Source organism: Malania oleifera, chromosome 3 (assembly GCF_029873635.1).
Source record: "Malania oleifera isolate guangnan ecotype guangnan chromosome 3, ASM2987363v1, whole genome shotgun sequence".
Taxonomy (NCBI): domain Eukaryota; kingdom Viridiplantae; phylum Streptophyta; class Magnoliopsida; order Santalales; family Ximeniaceae; genus Malania; species Malania oleifera.
The window spans coordinates 121,084,374-121,101,185 of record NC_080419.1 but is presented as its reverse complement, the minus strand read 5'-3'; the positions used below and the strand labels follow the sequence as shown (position 1 = coordinate 121,101,185).

At 34.7% G+C, this 16,812-nt stretch overlaps 1 protein-coding gene across 1 annotated transcript; it reads right to left on the bottom strand.

Moving 5' to 3' along the window:
* Positions 1-9,662: 9,662 nt before the first annotated feature.
* Positions 9,663-13,242, bottom strand: LOC131150621 (putative disease resistance protein RGA3). The gene has a single exon (XM_058101455.1). The coding sequence runs from the start codon at positions 12,872-12,874 to the stop codon at positions 9,896-9,898; it is 2,979 nt and encodes a 992-aa protein (XP_057957438.1). The 5' UTR covers positions 12,875-13,242; the 3' UTR covers positions 9,663-9,895.
* Positions 13,243-16,812: the final 3,570 nt, after the last annotated feature.

Below are 16,812 nucleotides of genomic sequence, written 5' to 3'. Positions count from 1 at the left end.
ATTTAACATATAACTGAATCATCTGTATTTTCTACTTTTCATACTGCTAATATCATATTATACTCATCATATACTGTAAAACTGTGTACATATACATAGCTGTGCTTTATCCCTGGAACTTTATATATCATGATTTGACCCCTCAAGATAGGGTTGTGCGGCCCATCTCTGTTAGAAGCCTAATAGAATGTCTTGATAATTTTTCTAAATGTTTAGGCCTTGCTGTAAATTACCAGAAGTCTAATTTGTTCTATGCAGGAATCAAAGATCAAGAACTGGAGCAGATTCTGAATATTACTGGTATGAGGATAGGGGACTATCCATTTCGTTATTTGGGGGTTCCATTGTTGGCTTCAAGATTAACTTCGGCTCACTATAGTCCCTTAATTAATCGAATCTTAGACCAGCTAAAGTATGGCTAGGTAACACATTATCATATGTAGGGAAATTGGAAATTCTGAATTCTATCATTCAAGGGGTGGAATGTTTTTGGCTTGCCATTTTTCCTGTCCCCTTAAATGTGCTCACATAGATTATTAAGGTGTGTAGGGTCTTCTTACGGGGTGGCAAGAAGAAACCCCTGGTGGCTTGGCACGACATTTACCTTCCAAAAGATGAGGGAGGTCTCGGCATTTTTTATCTGGGCTCTTGGAACAAAGCTTTACTAACTAGAGCTCTTTGGAATATACATTCCAAGAAGGACTCTCTATGGACTAAATGGATCCACCATAACTACTTAAAGAACAACAATATTTGGGGGATTACAGTAAAGAAGGAGGATTCCCAGCTCTTCAAGAAAATTCTAGAGATTAGAGATCAACTTCTTGTCAAATCTGGGAGTGTTGGATGTGCCATTGAGTTGATGGGAGGGTGGGATTTATGCTCACACAGATGCTACGAATTCTGGAGAGGAAAAATGCCTAGAGTTTCATGGAGAAAGGAAGTTTGGTTCAACGGATCCCAACCTAAACATGCTTTCTGTTTATGGTTGACTCTAAAGGGGAAACTGCGTACTTGTGATATGCTGGTAGGAGTGGAGACAGACCAGAGATGCAACTACTGCCCGTAGGCGGGACTTAATCTGGTCAGCCCTCCAGATAAGTCAACATACTTTACACTACCTCAACTCGGCCAAACTGCATCCACTCTTAGGCTCGAGATTGGCTACTTCCTCATCAAACCGAGCCCCTCAACCCAGCAAATTGGAGAGCTGCATACTCTCCGAGCACGGTTGACAGTACTCACACACTATCTGAGATATGTGGTTGTACTCTATTTGTATCTGGCAATGGTACCGTGCTCTGTAATCTTTATCTTTATCTGTCTGTAATCATTCCTTAGGGATCTGATACTATATATATATATATACATATACAAATTTATACTCCTTTATTGTTTTCATCATGTTTCCAAAATTACCATAACACTATCTTTCTGTACTGTAGACTCTGTAATCCCTATATTCTGTATCAGTAGCATCTTGATGTTATCTTTATATATCTGTCTGTATACTCTGTCTACATACTCTATCTATATACTTTGTCTGTATACTCTATATGTTATGGTAATAGGAAACATGACAAACTATAAATATTGTATATACTGTTCTGAATAAAGTTGTAATATACTAATCTGAGTAAAATTGTAATATACTATTCTGGATAAATATCTATGATATACTGATCTGTATAAAACTATAACATACTGATCTGAGTAAAACTATAATATACTATTCTGGATAAATATTTGTAACATACTGTCTATATCTGTGTAATCAGTATAGTATGATATATTGTAAAAACTATGTAAGTTCTTCATCACATAAATATTTACTCAGGTCACACAAGCATTTAAAACTCATATTCTGTAAAACTGGGTAATAAGCTGGTATATACATATGTGTAAAATCTCTGATAACATTACAAAAATTCCTAACATAGCATATTTCCCTTACCTTAAATCTGAAAAGCCTCTCATTGAACTCTAGCCTTACACCCATAAGGTCCTCCACTCAACACCCTGAAAACAACATCCCCCAGAACAAAACATCAGTATTTTCTTGCCTACAACATTTCTTATAACTGTAGGGGAAGCATATTCTGAACAAAACACCTTACCCTAAATTTGAGACGAATTTCAAACCTCTTCCATCGATGATCTGCTCCGGTAGACTTGCACAGAACTTTGCTAGGAGTGTCGTGGTGGCTTCAGATTGTCAATCCGGCATGAAACGAGGTCGAAATCGAAGAGAGGAGGGGAGAGGGGCGTAGAGAGAGAAAATGAGGTTTCTTGTGCCAATTTTTCATCAAAAATCTAGGTTTTCACTATTTATAGAGCCAGATTCGTTGACGAGACACGTCACCTCGTCGACGAGTCCTTTAATAATTTCGTAGACGAACTTCCACCCTCATTGACAAATTTCAGACTATCCCAAAAACCCTTTTTGATATCTTCTCATTGACGAGGCATGACTTTGTTGACGAGGTCCCCTTATGCACTCGTTGACGAACTCCCTGTGTTCGTCGACAAAGCCTTGTGTGTTACTTCTGGGTTATTCCATCCAAAGTGCAATGTCATCGAAGAACGCAAAGCGTTCGTCTACGAAGCCTACTGCCTCCTTCTGTTTCTGTTTTCATTCCCCCCCTCTTCTTTATTTAAAAAAACCTTTATTTTTCGGGTCATTACATGGAGACAAAAATCTATTGACATAATTCTGTGTTTTTCTAGATCAATCGAGGGTTCAAAAAATCACAACAATTTATTGACGGTTTCATTTCCAAGTGGAAGGGCGGAACTTGAGTTAGAATGAGAATGTTTAATTCTCAGAGTATGTCAGTAGTAGGAATGTTGATTTAGGGAAATGAGCTTATAGTATTGTGGTATTGCCTGATAAGTAGGTTAGTGGGCTTCTAATCGATTTTCACAATTGCTTCTTCAGGATGGAGTCTAGGGATAATACTGCCAACGTAGGAGGCAGTAGTAGCGAGGGTGTCAGCCATGAGGCTGGCAGTGACTCTACAGTGGTACTACGGGATTTCACACAAAAACTTATGGCTAAGGTGGTGTGAACAAATAGGGGGCAGGACCATCCTATGGCTAAGTTGAGCTGTTTTATAGATCAGTTCACCCGACTAAAGCCTCCTGTTTTATTAGGAAGTGCAGATCCGATTCGAGCTGAGAATTGGATTTGAGAGATCAAGAAAATCCTAGATGTTCTGAATTGCACTGAGAAGCAGAAAGTAGCCTTTGCAACATTCAAGTTGACAAAAGAGGCATAGAGATTGTGGGAATCAGTAAAAATATTGGAGGAGCATCGACCTATTCCAGTAGTGATGACATGGGCCTATTTCAAAGAAATATTCTTTGAACGGTACTTCTCATCCATGGTCAGAAATGCAAAGATGGAGGAATTTATGAGTCTGATGCAGGGGCAGCTGACAGTTCAGTAGCACGCTGCTAGATTCCAAGAGTTATCCCGATTTGCTCCATTTATGATACCGAATGAGGCAATGAAGGCCTGGAAATTTCAGAGAGGTCTGAAGAAGGAGATCCAAAAACAGATAGAGATCCGAAAACAGATAGAGATCCTTCATCTCAACGAGGTGAACATGATGGTGGCCTTAAAATTCAATTTCGAGCCACTGGACAGAGCTTTGATTTCAGTGAAAAACTCCAATCTGGCCTTTCTACTCCAAACTTGGCTCTGATACCACTTGTTAGGACCCTGTAAGCAATCAGTAAAATTGAGACACTAGAAATTTATGTGGTTCGGTCAAGATCGACCTTTGTCCACGGAGCATACCATAATTCACTTAAATCGCCGGGAAAGAAAATACAATCTCTCTACCTCACACTCTCTTCCTCCTCTCTGTTTTTCTCTGTACATTCTATCACTCAACAGCTCCTTTATTTATAGGTAGCTGATAATCAATCACAATAAATCACAAAAAATCAAAAAATTGAGGAATTTTTGTGACAACCCGAATAATTATGGGATTTAAGTAATAAGGAGGAAGGGAAATGGAAACAGTAATAGAAGGAGGAAGTCGATGACATTGCATTTTAGAAGGAATAACTGAGGGGAAATCATCAGGGCTTCGTCGACGAGGGTTTAAGAAAATTGGACAACGAAGACTAAATTTCGTCGATGAAGAAATACCGAGAAAGGTTTTGTACCGACTGAATTTTGTCGACGAGGACTAAATTTTGTCAACGAAATTATAGAAGGATTTGTCGACGAATGACGTGGCTCGTCGATGAATCCAGTTCTATAAATATAGAAAAATTCGGATTTTACTTCACAATTAAGCTATCCCTCATTTTCTCTCTCCTCTATTCGGCCCTCTCTCTCTCTCTCTCTCTCTCTCTCTCTCTCTCTCTCTCTCTCTCTCTCTCTCTCTCTCTTTGTTTTTGGGACGGATTTACGCCGGTTCAACGATCTGAAGTCACCACGACGCTTTTGGGTAAGTTCACTCTAAATCTTCCGAAACGGATCATTGGTGAAAGCAAATTGAAAATCATCCCTGAGTTGAGGTAAGACTTTTTAAACCAAATTTGGTCTTACGACAGTTATAGGAAATAATATACAAGTAGAAATACTGAAGTTTAATACTGAGAGTTTTCAGTTTCAGGGTATTGATCAAGAAATCCTACGGGGGTTAAACCAGGATATTTTAAGGGCTTTCTCAATAGTCAGGTAAGGGAATAAACTAAAAAAGTCATTATTTTCATACAAATTATTATTATTTATGAGAAAAGTTATTTTCTGGAAAGCATGTATTATAGCTATAGATTACGAAAGAAAATGTACGTTTGAGAAAATACTGCTATATGTTGAAATGTGTATATATATGTATGAGATGCCATAAAGTATGATTTTAAAATGTAATGTATGGTTTTACACAGAAAATGTGCGGCATGAATATTATTTTATGTGGAAAATATTATGATATGATAATGATATGAATGCAGTATGATTTGAGAAGTTATGAAAGTATACAGTACATTATGATTTTTTCAAATATATGATTAAATGATTATTTTCAGAATGATGTATTTATATATGATTTTGGCGTAAGGCCGTATGTATGTATGATTTCGGCGTAAGGTCGTATGTATGTATGATTTTGGCGCAAGGCCGTATTTGTGTATGATTTCGATGCAAGGCCATATTTATGAAATGTTCGGCGCAAGGCCGTAATTATGAAATATTTGGCATAAGGCCGTAATTATGAAAGATGCTATATTATAATGTATTATATGTTATCAGAACTTAGATGTTAGTTTCTTTCAGTTTCAAGAGCTCAGTACCGTAGCTATATAAATCAGATATCTATGTTCAGACTTGTGCTAACCACCCCACGAGGAGGTGGGAGATGGATAGTCGGTGTGGCTTTCAGTGTAGAGTTGTAGATGTCCAACTGGCAGTTCGAACCAGGATGTGGCAGGCCCATTGTATTTACAGACATATTTGACTCGATAGTGGTCGGCCAGCCATTGTTGGGTCCCACTTCGGGCTGCACAACCCGTCATGGGGGGGTAATACATGACATTAGCTAACTATTCATCCTGGGTATGTTTTCAGTACTATCAGTTATCATAGATGGTTTATGTACAATATGATTTATTAGTAAATATGAAAGTATGTGATTATCCAGTATGATATGATGAATGTTTACAGAAATATGAAATGTACTGTATATGTATAAATGCCTTAAATATTAATGTTGTCACACAACTGTATTTAATTTATTTTCCCTTACTAAGAAGTGTCTCACCCCCGAACTAAATATATTTTTCAAGAGACCCTAAGTGACCAGCGGGCCGTAGCCGCAGTGGAGTTAGTGATATTACCCCGTTGGGAGGGTGAGATTTTGTACTAGGGTCAGAATCATTTTTTGTTTGACCCTAGAGTTATTTTGATGTTTATAAGGATGTATATAAATACTGTATTATGATGTTGTAGTAAACTCTGGTGTTATACTTTATGGATGGATGATTTAGATTTTATGCTTGCTGCTGCTTATGTTTCCACTGTTATTGACAAGTGTCCCCGTTACCCATGGGTTCGGGTTGACCATTTTATTTATTACGTTACATTTTATATTATGAAATTGAGGTCGTTACAATTTCATCCTTTTACAATTAATGGACGCGGACGGACGCGTCTCTAGCTTGTAGCTCACGCATCTCCAGCTCAGCTCACATGTGTAATGACCTCAAAATTCTTATCATTTTTTTTTAAATATATACAATAAACATTCTTATGCAGCGGAAACACAAATCATAAAACCATTTATACATAAACTGTACAATACCAGAATCAAGAATATACAGACCATACAAAAATGTCCCTCCAGTGTCATCTATCCAAAAACATACACCACTCTGACAAAAACTCACCCTATAACCAGGGTGACCTGAGCTACCCTCTATTCGCGAGCCTGATCTGCTCGCCTCACTGGCTCACCTGAAAAATGTTAGAGTAATGGGATGAGTCGATGCTCAGTAAGTGGAAATATGCTATTACTAGTGTGTGACAACTAAGTTAAGGATACTTTTAAAAATAATAACTGAACTGCAATGTAATAAATCATCTGTAAAACATATCTTTCTTTTACAATTTAAAACATATTGTATCATTTGTTTTTCTACTTTTCATACTGGTAATATCATACTATACTCATCATATATCGTAAAACTGTAAACATATATATATATATATATATATATATATATAACTATGCTTTTATCCCTGGGACTTTGTATGTCATGATTTGACCCCTCATGATAGGATTGTGCGGCCCGTACGTGAGACTCTATCTAGTCGGCCCTCCAGATAGGTCATCATACTCTACACTACCTCAGTCCGGCCAAACTGCATCCTCTCCTAAGCTCGGAACTGGCTACTATTTCGTCAAACTGGCCCCCTCAACTCAGTGTACTAGGGAGCGCATACTCTTCTAGCGCGGTTGACGGTACCCACATACTATCTAAGATATGTGGTTGCACTCTATCTCTATCTAGCAATGGTACCGTGCTCTGTAATCTGTATCTGTCCGTGTATCTTTCCTCAGGGATCTGATACTATATACATATATACATATATAGTTATGCATCTATAAAATCTCTAATATCATTACAAAAACTCCTAGCATAGCATATTTCCCTTACCTCAACTTTGAAAAGCCCCTATAAAAATCTGGCTCTATACCCGCAGGATTCCTAACTCAACATCCTGAAAACACAATGTCCCATAACAAAACACCAGTATTTCTTAGTCTACATCATTCCCTATAACTGCCAAAAAGTCAAAAACTGAATAAAATACTTTACCCTGAATTTGGGATGAAATCCAACTTTATTTTCTCGACAATCCACTCCGGCAGACTTGTGGAGAATTCTGCCAGGAGAGTTGCGGTAGCTTCGGATCGTCGATCCGGTGGCCAGTAGGGCCGAGAATGAAGAGAGAATGGAGAGAGAGTCGTAGGAGAGAAAGAGAGAGGCGCTGGAAAATGAGAAATATCTCGTCTTTCCACTATTTATACTGTCAGGTTCGTCGACGAGACACGTCACTTTGTCGACGAACACTTCAGTAAATTCGTCGACGAAGTCCTGTGTTCGTCAACAAAATTTAGAGCAGCCCTAACCGCCTCTCGGTACTTTATCGTCGACGAGACCTTGTGTTCGTGGACAAAATCCTTAAAGCCTTCGTCGACGAAACCTTGTGTTCGTCGAGGAAGCTTGGCAGCTTCCCTTTTATTTTTGCTTTCATTTTTCTCTCTCTTAATATTTAAATATTATTTTTTTTTTCGGGTTGTTACAATGCATTTCCTGGCTCCAACACAACAACCCCAACATACAACCTTTGTTTCAAGTCCTGCAAGGCATTGGTCGTAGTTTCCAGAAGAACTTGGAGCGTAGTTAGTCAGTAGTTTACCTAAGTGTTTTGTATATGTACTGAACTTGGTTCAGAATGTCTTTTGGGGATGTAAGAACATATTATGTTTTAAGTACAAGCGTATATATGCAAGGATACAGTTAAAAACTCTGGTATGTCTATTAGATTCCGTATGAATGTTTATGTTTTCCGATGTGCATGAAAATACAAATCAATATGAAACACCTATACGTCCCTTTCAGGGCGGGTTGTATATGTATGTTTATTAGAAACAGGTGTGTTACACAAGTGTAGTAGTACTCCGGGGCCAGGCGTTACATCAAATCCATAAACAAAATTTTGATTTTATACATCATTCAGATTTAGTTTTTCCTAATCTTTAATTATCTTAAAACAAACTATCATTTTTAACAATGTTTAATGTTGAAGGAAAATCCAATGTGAAATGAGTTTTCTCTTTATTTATTTTTTTGCTTGTCCCAAATAAAATTCTTATTCCAAACTGACCGTAAATTTTCTACATTCCAAAGGGCACTATGGGAAATAATTATTTCCTATATTTATAAAATTGTTGTTATAATCCATCTTATTAAAAAAGAATACTCATTTCAAGGAGAATATTTATCTCGCCTATAAGTGAAACACCAACCATCATTTGAGTTTTAAATGCAAACTTGTAAATTAGTGATAGGCATGGTTTCATGGAGAAGGTAAACCAAACAAGGCTCGATTTGAGTTTTGTTGCATTTAGGGGTAAGCAAACGGTCGGTTCGGTTAAATTCGGGTAATTAACCGAATTAACCGAAAAATTCGGTTAATATAAATCATTAACCAAACCGACCGAATTAACGAAAGACACCGAACCGACCCTGACCGAATTGCCTATTCGGGTAATTCGGTTAACCGATTTTAACCGAAGTCATTTAAAATTAATTGTTAGAAATATAATACAATTATAATTTTTTTTTAAAACCAAATCCAACTTAATTAAATACCTTATTTATTAATTTTATTAATGAAAATAATATTTTACCATAGAACAAAGAATCCAAATAGGTTAATTAAACTTCTTAATGCACTTACACAAGCAAAATTTATATTCATAAATTATATTTAAATCTAATTAATTAGTAATTCGGTTAACCGAAATTTTTTTTACCCTTAACCGAACCGAAACCGATTAACCGAAATTTTGTAGAATTATAACCGAACCGACCGAACCGGGATTTTTACCCAAACCGAACCGACCAATTTCGACCGATTAATTCGGTTAATTCGGTTTTCACCGAATTTTGCTCACCCCTAGTTGCATTAGCAAACTTGTACTCATAGGCAATTTATTTAGATTTTAAGTAAAATTTCATGTTAGAATGATGTTACAATTCGTTGGGGTTGAATTTTTTAAAATAATGCCGTAGTAGATTGATGGCATTGAAGAATTTACATTTGTTAAATTATACTTATAATTCTATTATCAATAAGTTATATTATGATTTAGTTATTTTTATTTACATATTGTGAATATAGATTGTTTTCATAACAATATCACTCCCTAAGATTCAATAAATTAAATATATAATTTGATCTCTTAGTATTAAAAAATATTATTTTAATAGCTTCTAAGATATAAATTATAATAATTAAAAAATTATATTAAAAAGTTTAATAATAATAATAATATCAATGAGGGAAGGCGTAATGAAAGTTCCCATAAATAGCAAATAGTAAAACATTATATTAATAACAATATTAATCTCTAATATTTAACAAATTTAATATATAATTGTATTATAATATATATTTTAGTTCAATAAATTACATACACTTAATATTCAAAAGCGCTATTTAAAAAAAAAATGCAAAATAATTTCTCAATGCTAAGAGAGGAGAAAGAGAATGAAATAAAAAAAAAAAAAAAGGAAATGAAAAGAAAGTAAGAAAATTCTCATTTAGCATAGTATAAATGAAAATATAAATTCTTCTATTAATTAACAGTCAAGTTTCTTGATTTGGCCTGTAACCATTAACAGTCAAGTTTCTTGATTTGGCGACGCTTCGCACGGATTCCACCAGATGCTCATTGTCTTCGCAATCCTTAAGAAATAGACTTCGAAGGTTTGTCGGAAGCAACTCCGGTAGAGCTTCCAAAAGACCAAACTTCTCAATCAGGAGAAATTGTAGGGAAGAGAGGCGGGGAAGAAGTTGTTCATGTTCATGGTTGGGCAGAGACTTGAGCTTAGGCCAGCCAAACAGTAATAGGCCTTCAAGCTGGAATTGGTGGTGACAGTGGCGGTGGTGGTTGGTGCTGCAGAGAAGTGAGGGGAAACTATCCAGCTCCTCATTAAACCCTCCGATCACTAGCCTCTTCAAGTCGGGGAGGCAGCACAATAGCCCTTCTGGCAAACTGCTCAATCTTTTGCACTCACCAATACATAAATCTGAGAGGGAGTGCAATTTTAGTAAATCAGCCGGCATGGATTCCAGATTTGGGCAGCTCTCTATGCTTAATTTCTTGAGAGATGTACAGAATTGCAGAGACGTCAATTCTTCACACCGGCCGACTTTCAGCTCTCGAAGGGAGGGCAGGAAGCCCTCTAAATTTGGGGGAAGAATGGATTTCAATTTAGGGCACCAGTGTATCTCGAACACCTGAAGATTCAACAACTTCGCCATCCACGATGGTGACACAGCAATACCCCCAAACCCATATATTTTAAACCGCTTCAGATCTAAGTGTGGTTGCAGCCCTTCCAACACATCATCATTATCACCACGACCACCATTAGCCCATCCCCATTGAAGCACCAATGTTTCAATGTTTTTCTTTCCCTTCAAATTTGCCTTTTCAGCTTCTTCTTTACCCCTCACATGCTGTAGATCGCAAATCCATAATTGTCCTCTGAGCTCGTTCAAGGGTTCCAGCTCTTCAATTCGGCGTCCCCTGCCCCGACCCACCACAAACACCGGTAACGTCCGCAAATGAATTAACCGCCTCATCTCAATCGGTCCATCCTTCATTATTCTCACTGCATTGCCCGGGTCAAGTCCTAAATGTCTCATGTTGATTAATGCTCTCATTTCTTTTGGTAGCCCCTGCAGCTTATAACATAACTCTATATTCAACGTCTGCAGATGGTATAGCTTGGTAATTGAATCCGGCAATCTTACAATGTCAGTACGGGAGACATCAAGGTACTTTAAATGTTTCAACTTCCCAACAAAATCTGGCAGCACCACAATTTTACTCCAGCTTAAATCTAAAACTCTCAAGCATTTTGGGTAAACTACTTCCTCATCGGAAAAATTAACAACCCTTAAGGTGCGTAATTTTTTACCTTTGCCCTTCCTAACTATTTGCTTTCCTTCTCCATAATATGTCAATGATAAATGTCGGAGTGCAGGGATTTCATTCCCCTGATATCCGTCCCCCAAAACCAGGATTTCAGATTTGGAAACGGATTGCGCAAGGTCATGCACAAGATCATGCATCTTGCATGTTTCGATATCCCCACATTCATCCCTTTCAACATCTTGAAACAAGGAATTCTGCAACAGGACATTGAAGTACACATTACCTTTGTCTTCCATCACCAAACGGCACTCTTGAGATGACTCAAGAAATCCTTGAGCCATCCATAGTTGGATTAGTTTTACTCTCTCAATGACATAATCCTTGGGGAAAATTGCAGTGTATGCGAAGCATTGTTTCAAAGAAGCTGATGGCAAATTGTCAAAGCTCAACTTCAATGCTGCTATGATCCCATCCTCACTTTCTGGTAAATTCCATGTTTCACTTTCCAAAATGGACAACCACTCTTGCTTCTCCCTCTTAAAACGCATGATCCCTCCCAGCACCTTTGCTGCTAGTGGCACGCCCCCACATTTTTTCACAATATCCCTTCCTATATCAATAAAATCTTGAGTCTTCAGTGCTCCACCATCTACAAATGCCATTCTCTCAAATATCGCCCAACAATTTTCTTCTGATAGTTTCCCCAAGTGATGAGGACTAAGTGTCTTCATAATTGAAGCCACGTTGTGGCTTCGAGTAGTCACAACAATGCTGTTTCCCACTTTTTTTGAACTCACTGGCAGCAGACGATTTCGGAAATCTTCCCACTTATTCTCAACATCATTCCAAACATCATCTAATACAAGAAGATATTTTTTCCCTTCCAACTTATCCTTAATGTTTTCAAGGATGATATCTAAATTTTCAATCCCGCAACTTTCCTTGGTAAGAGATTCCAAAATCTCTTTTAGAATCCTTTTAACATCAAAATTTTCAGATACACAGACCCAAATTCTCACGTCAAAATGCACTTTTACTCGCTCATTTTTGTAGATTAGTTGAGCAAGCGTAGTCTTCCCGATGCCTCCCATACCCACTATTGGAATTACAGAGAGACCATTACTGCATGAGCTAGTCACAATGTTTACTATATTTAATACATCATTTTCCCTTCCAAATTTTGAATCATCTACGGCGGAGTTGGTCTCTCGACTCGCTCTTATTTGAGAAATTGGATCTTTAGATGACATCAATATAAGCCCAAAGCTATTTGCGTCGTTCTTAGATTTTTCCAGTGAGATATTGACATTTCTCACTTTATGAGCCATCTTGATACGGAACACGATGGGGCTAAAGAATGAACAGAAGTAGCGTACCTTTTCCATAACTTGATTTTGAATTTCTACCTGACGTCGGAGCATTTCGTAAGAGAATTCAGTCAGAACATCCTCAGCATCATAAGCTATCTCTTCAAGATCCTTGAGCCAAATTTGAACAGTCTCTTCCCTTACTTGCCGTTTCTGGGCATCATGCAGTACAGCTTGAATCATTTTCAGTGATCCTTCAAGATTTTTGAGCTCGCCCTTGAAACCCCACGCAAGCTTTATTTCTTCAGATGCCAGTGAACCCACCTTCTTTAATACTTCCTCTGTTGCAAAACTGAGAACCATTTCAGTTGCCATATTAGTTTCCTTGCTTTGGATTCGATGAGCAATAGCTAGAGAAGACTGATCCTCAGAAGCGCCCAGCTAGGGAAAAGAAAGGCGAGCATTGATACCTTATCAGACCCAGTTTGATTTTGAGCTATGTGAAAAAATAAATTATATCGAAGAAGAAGAAGAAGGAAAGAGAGAGAGAGAGAGAGAGAGAGAGAGAGAGAGAGAGAATTATCTCCGAGAGAAAACAAGAAAGTGGGAGAAAATTTTCTTTTCTATTATCTATTTTTTTACACAAAAGACAAGAACAGCAGATATTTATATGCACTGCCGAAGCAAATGCAAATGCAAATGCAAATGCACAAATGCAAATGAAATCCATCCTACTTTAAATTCGTCAATTTCCATTGTTGGTGGAAGCATTCAAATAAAAAATAAAAATAAATAAAAAGATTGCATGATGGGTATTTTATATTTAAAAGCTAATTGTGGGTAGAAGTATTCAAAAAAATTGTTGGTGTGAATAATTGCTTAGTGAGGATGAGTATTCAAAAAATTGTTGGTGTGAATGATTTGGAAAGTCAGGATGAAAATATTACAATCAACTCATATATAATTATTTAATTATTTAAGTTAATGTTTCAAAAGGTTCCAAGTAATGTGGGCTTGCATTAAGAACCATTAATACTTCACTACTTCATACTGTTGAAAAGCTAATTTTAATATTAAAAATAAATAAAATGTGTTGGAACAATTTTGGATGAACAATTTTGGAACAATTTTAAAAAATTGACTCCTATAGAAAAAGCATACCTCTTCCTTTCGAAAAACCCTATTAAATTAAATCTTTTTATTTTAATTAACTGTCACTTTTTTGGCACGAGTCAACTCCCTAGTCAACATTTATTTATTTTTATTTTATAAGCCTGAACAATTTAGGATGTCTACAAACTATCACTCTTTATAAGTTTGCTATTAAGATGACAACAGTTCGGTCTCTTGTTATCTTTAGTAACAAATCTATAAAGAGAAAAAATGCAAATTTTGAACTAGAAAAGTACTGAAAGTTATAAGTGTTGTATTGAATTTAATTAGTACTGATAATAAGTGTTAAACTGGAAAAGTACTGAAAGTTAAAAGTGGTGTTTGATTGTGTATAAAATAAGTAGGGTTGAATACTTACTTTTATTATAATCTTGTTATTAATGTATATTTATAACATGTTCCTATCATATTAAATTATAACAAAAATAATATTATTAATTAAATTTAAAATTTAAAATTTAAAATTATTTAATGTTAATTTAAATTAAAAAATAACTTTTCTTCCATTTAAAATTAAATTATAATAATTAATATATATTTTTAAATATATTTTAAATATAAAAATATCAATATTTTTATATTTAAAAATTTAAATAGATAATTAGGTGTGAAATAAGATAGCAGGCAACTATGACTGCTATAAGATACTTAATTTCCCTCTTGATCCCAAAGTCAAAAAAGGCAGCACAAGTTGAGAAGCTGAGCATGGCTTGACACACGGAAACTGCTGCTTGTATTATTATTCCATGCAAGAACTTTCCTCCTTGCCATTGAAGGCCTGCTGTCAACTCTGCAACTTCTGCCCAAACCAAGACTAACTCATGTGAATATGGTATGTATATATTGTGTAAACTGAAAAGAGTGGTAGACTTTCAAAGCATCATCAAGTTGCTATCAAGCACGAAAATGTGGGCCAGCATGTCAGCATCGGACTAAACTTTATGTTTTGACAGGTTAGGGTTTTGCTCAGGATCATTGCTTCACTTTGATTTTGTCATTCCATCAATGGGAACGAAGATTTATCATTGTATTGTGCTATTACTGCAGAGTAAATCAAAACTACCAAACAACTAAATAACCAAAAATAAAAGGAAAAAGAACGCTCGGTTTTATTAGGTTAAAGAACACTAGTTGGGTTAAATAACTAGAAAATAATGAAAAATCGTGGTGGAAAATAGTTTTATCTTTTATTTTCAATTTTTTAAAGTAATTATACGACACTACAATTATTTTTTAAATTACTAAATTTGCAACACTCTTTTATTATTTTTTAGATTTTTTAATTTGTTATGCAAAATTTTGAAAAAAATTTACTAGTTCAATAGACTTTTATTTGGTTGGTTGTGGAATGGAAGACTGACTCTCAAAGCATGATTTTGTATAGAAGTTGTTATGAAGCGTTCAATTTCTTGGATGTATTTAAAAAAATTATTTATGTGAAGAACCATGTTATTAGTACTTTTTTATCTTTCCCTTCTTGGAACTCAAAACATATTAAGGAAAGAGAATGAAAATATCAAGAATATGCATTTTCATGATTGGTCATCGAGGTCGAGGAAAAAATAGTTTAAAAAATATATCAAATCCATTAATAAAACTTCAATTTTACATGTTATTCATATTTATTTTTTCTTAATTTTTAATCATATTAAGACAAACTTTTATTTTTGATAATATTTAATAAAGTAAAAAAAAAATATAAGGGAAATGAGTTTTAACTTCAGAAAGGATAATGGAAAGAAAATTTATTTTTCATTATATTTTTTTCTGTATATCAAATACTACTAAAAATAAATATTTGTTCTAATATGATTAAAAATTAAGAAAAGTTAAACGTGAATGGTGTATAAAATCAAATTTTGTTCATTGATACGACATATTTTTATTTTCTTTTTTAATTTTCTTGATAACTAAATATGAAAAATTGAATTAAATTATATTTTTCTTTTCTTATTCTCGTACTTAGAAAATTAGTGTGAAAGCATTTGATTCCTTGTGTTTGTCGGTGGTAGTGCATGTTTCGAATTTAAATTTGAATAGATTTGATTATATTTCAATATATTATATTTTATTCAAATAAAATATATAAATCTAAATTTAATATCTCCCAAAAGAAAAAATAATTTTTTTCCTTCTTCCTTTTATTTGCATTTGCCTTTCTAATTGCATTTAAATCAGTAAAAATTCAAAGTAGGAAATTTGGAGATCCAAAAGTAAGTCATTGGGATAAAATAAAAATATGAAAGAATTAACTTTTCCATTTTACGCGAGATGAGAGAGAGGTTACATCACGCATTAACTCCACAATTTTTGGGAATGTGTATGTTAAAACATTGAATGCCCTAAAAGAAACCCAAATTTAATCAAAGTTGGAAGGGAAATTTTCCTACAAATGAAAATTTTGAATGGTTGTAACCTAATATTTCTTGAAGTTTCTGAGAAACCAAACACATATCAAAAAGTCGCCCATGGGTAGAAGAAGGCCATGGGTTTGGAATATGGGAGCATCGATAAAAATTATAGTGATGCTTATATATCTGTCTAAATACATTAGACCTATTATATTAATAACTTCATTGTCATGAGCCATAAAACGTTGTGTTTGGTTTACACAATACAATGAAATTAAAAAATAAAGTTATATATTATTGTAATTATTTATAATTAAATAATTTTCTATTAAAAAATAATAGAAGATTATTATTTTTAATTAATAATAATCTTGTTATTAATCTATATTTATAACATATTACCATCATATTAAACTAAGACAAAAATAACATTATTAATTAAATTTAAAATTTTAATTTATTTAATGTTAATTTAAATTAATAAATAACTCTTCTTCAATCCAAAATTGAATTATAATAATTAATATATATATTTTAAATAAATATAGTAATATTTTTGGTCGGCTTGACTGTAGGAAATAAGGATTGTCCTTATTTGAATGCACATAATTTGGTGTGGACTACGAAACAGGTAGATAATTTTTTTTTTCTTAATAATTGAAACTAAACTATAATTGCTATTGCTAACTCTGTTATGTCTAATTTAACTAACTAATGCTATTACTGGAGAAGATAATTTTCTATTGTAGCATTCAATGGAGAATTGAAAAACTGCTAATGTGTATTATA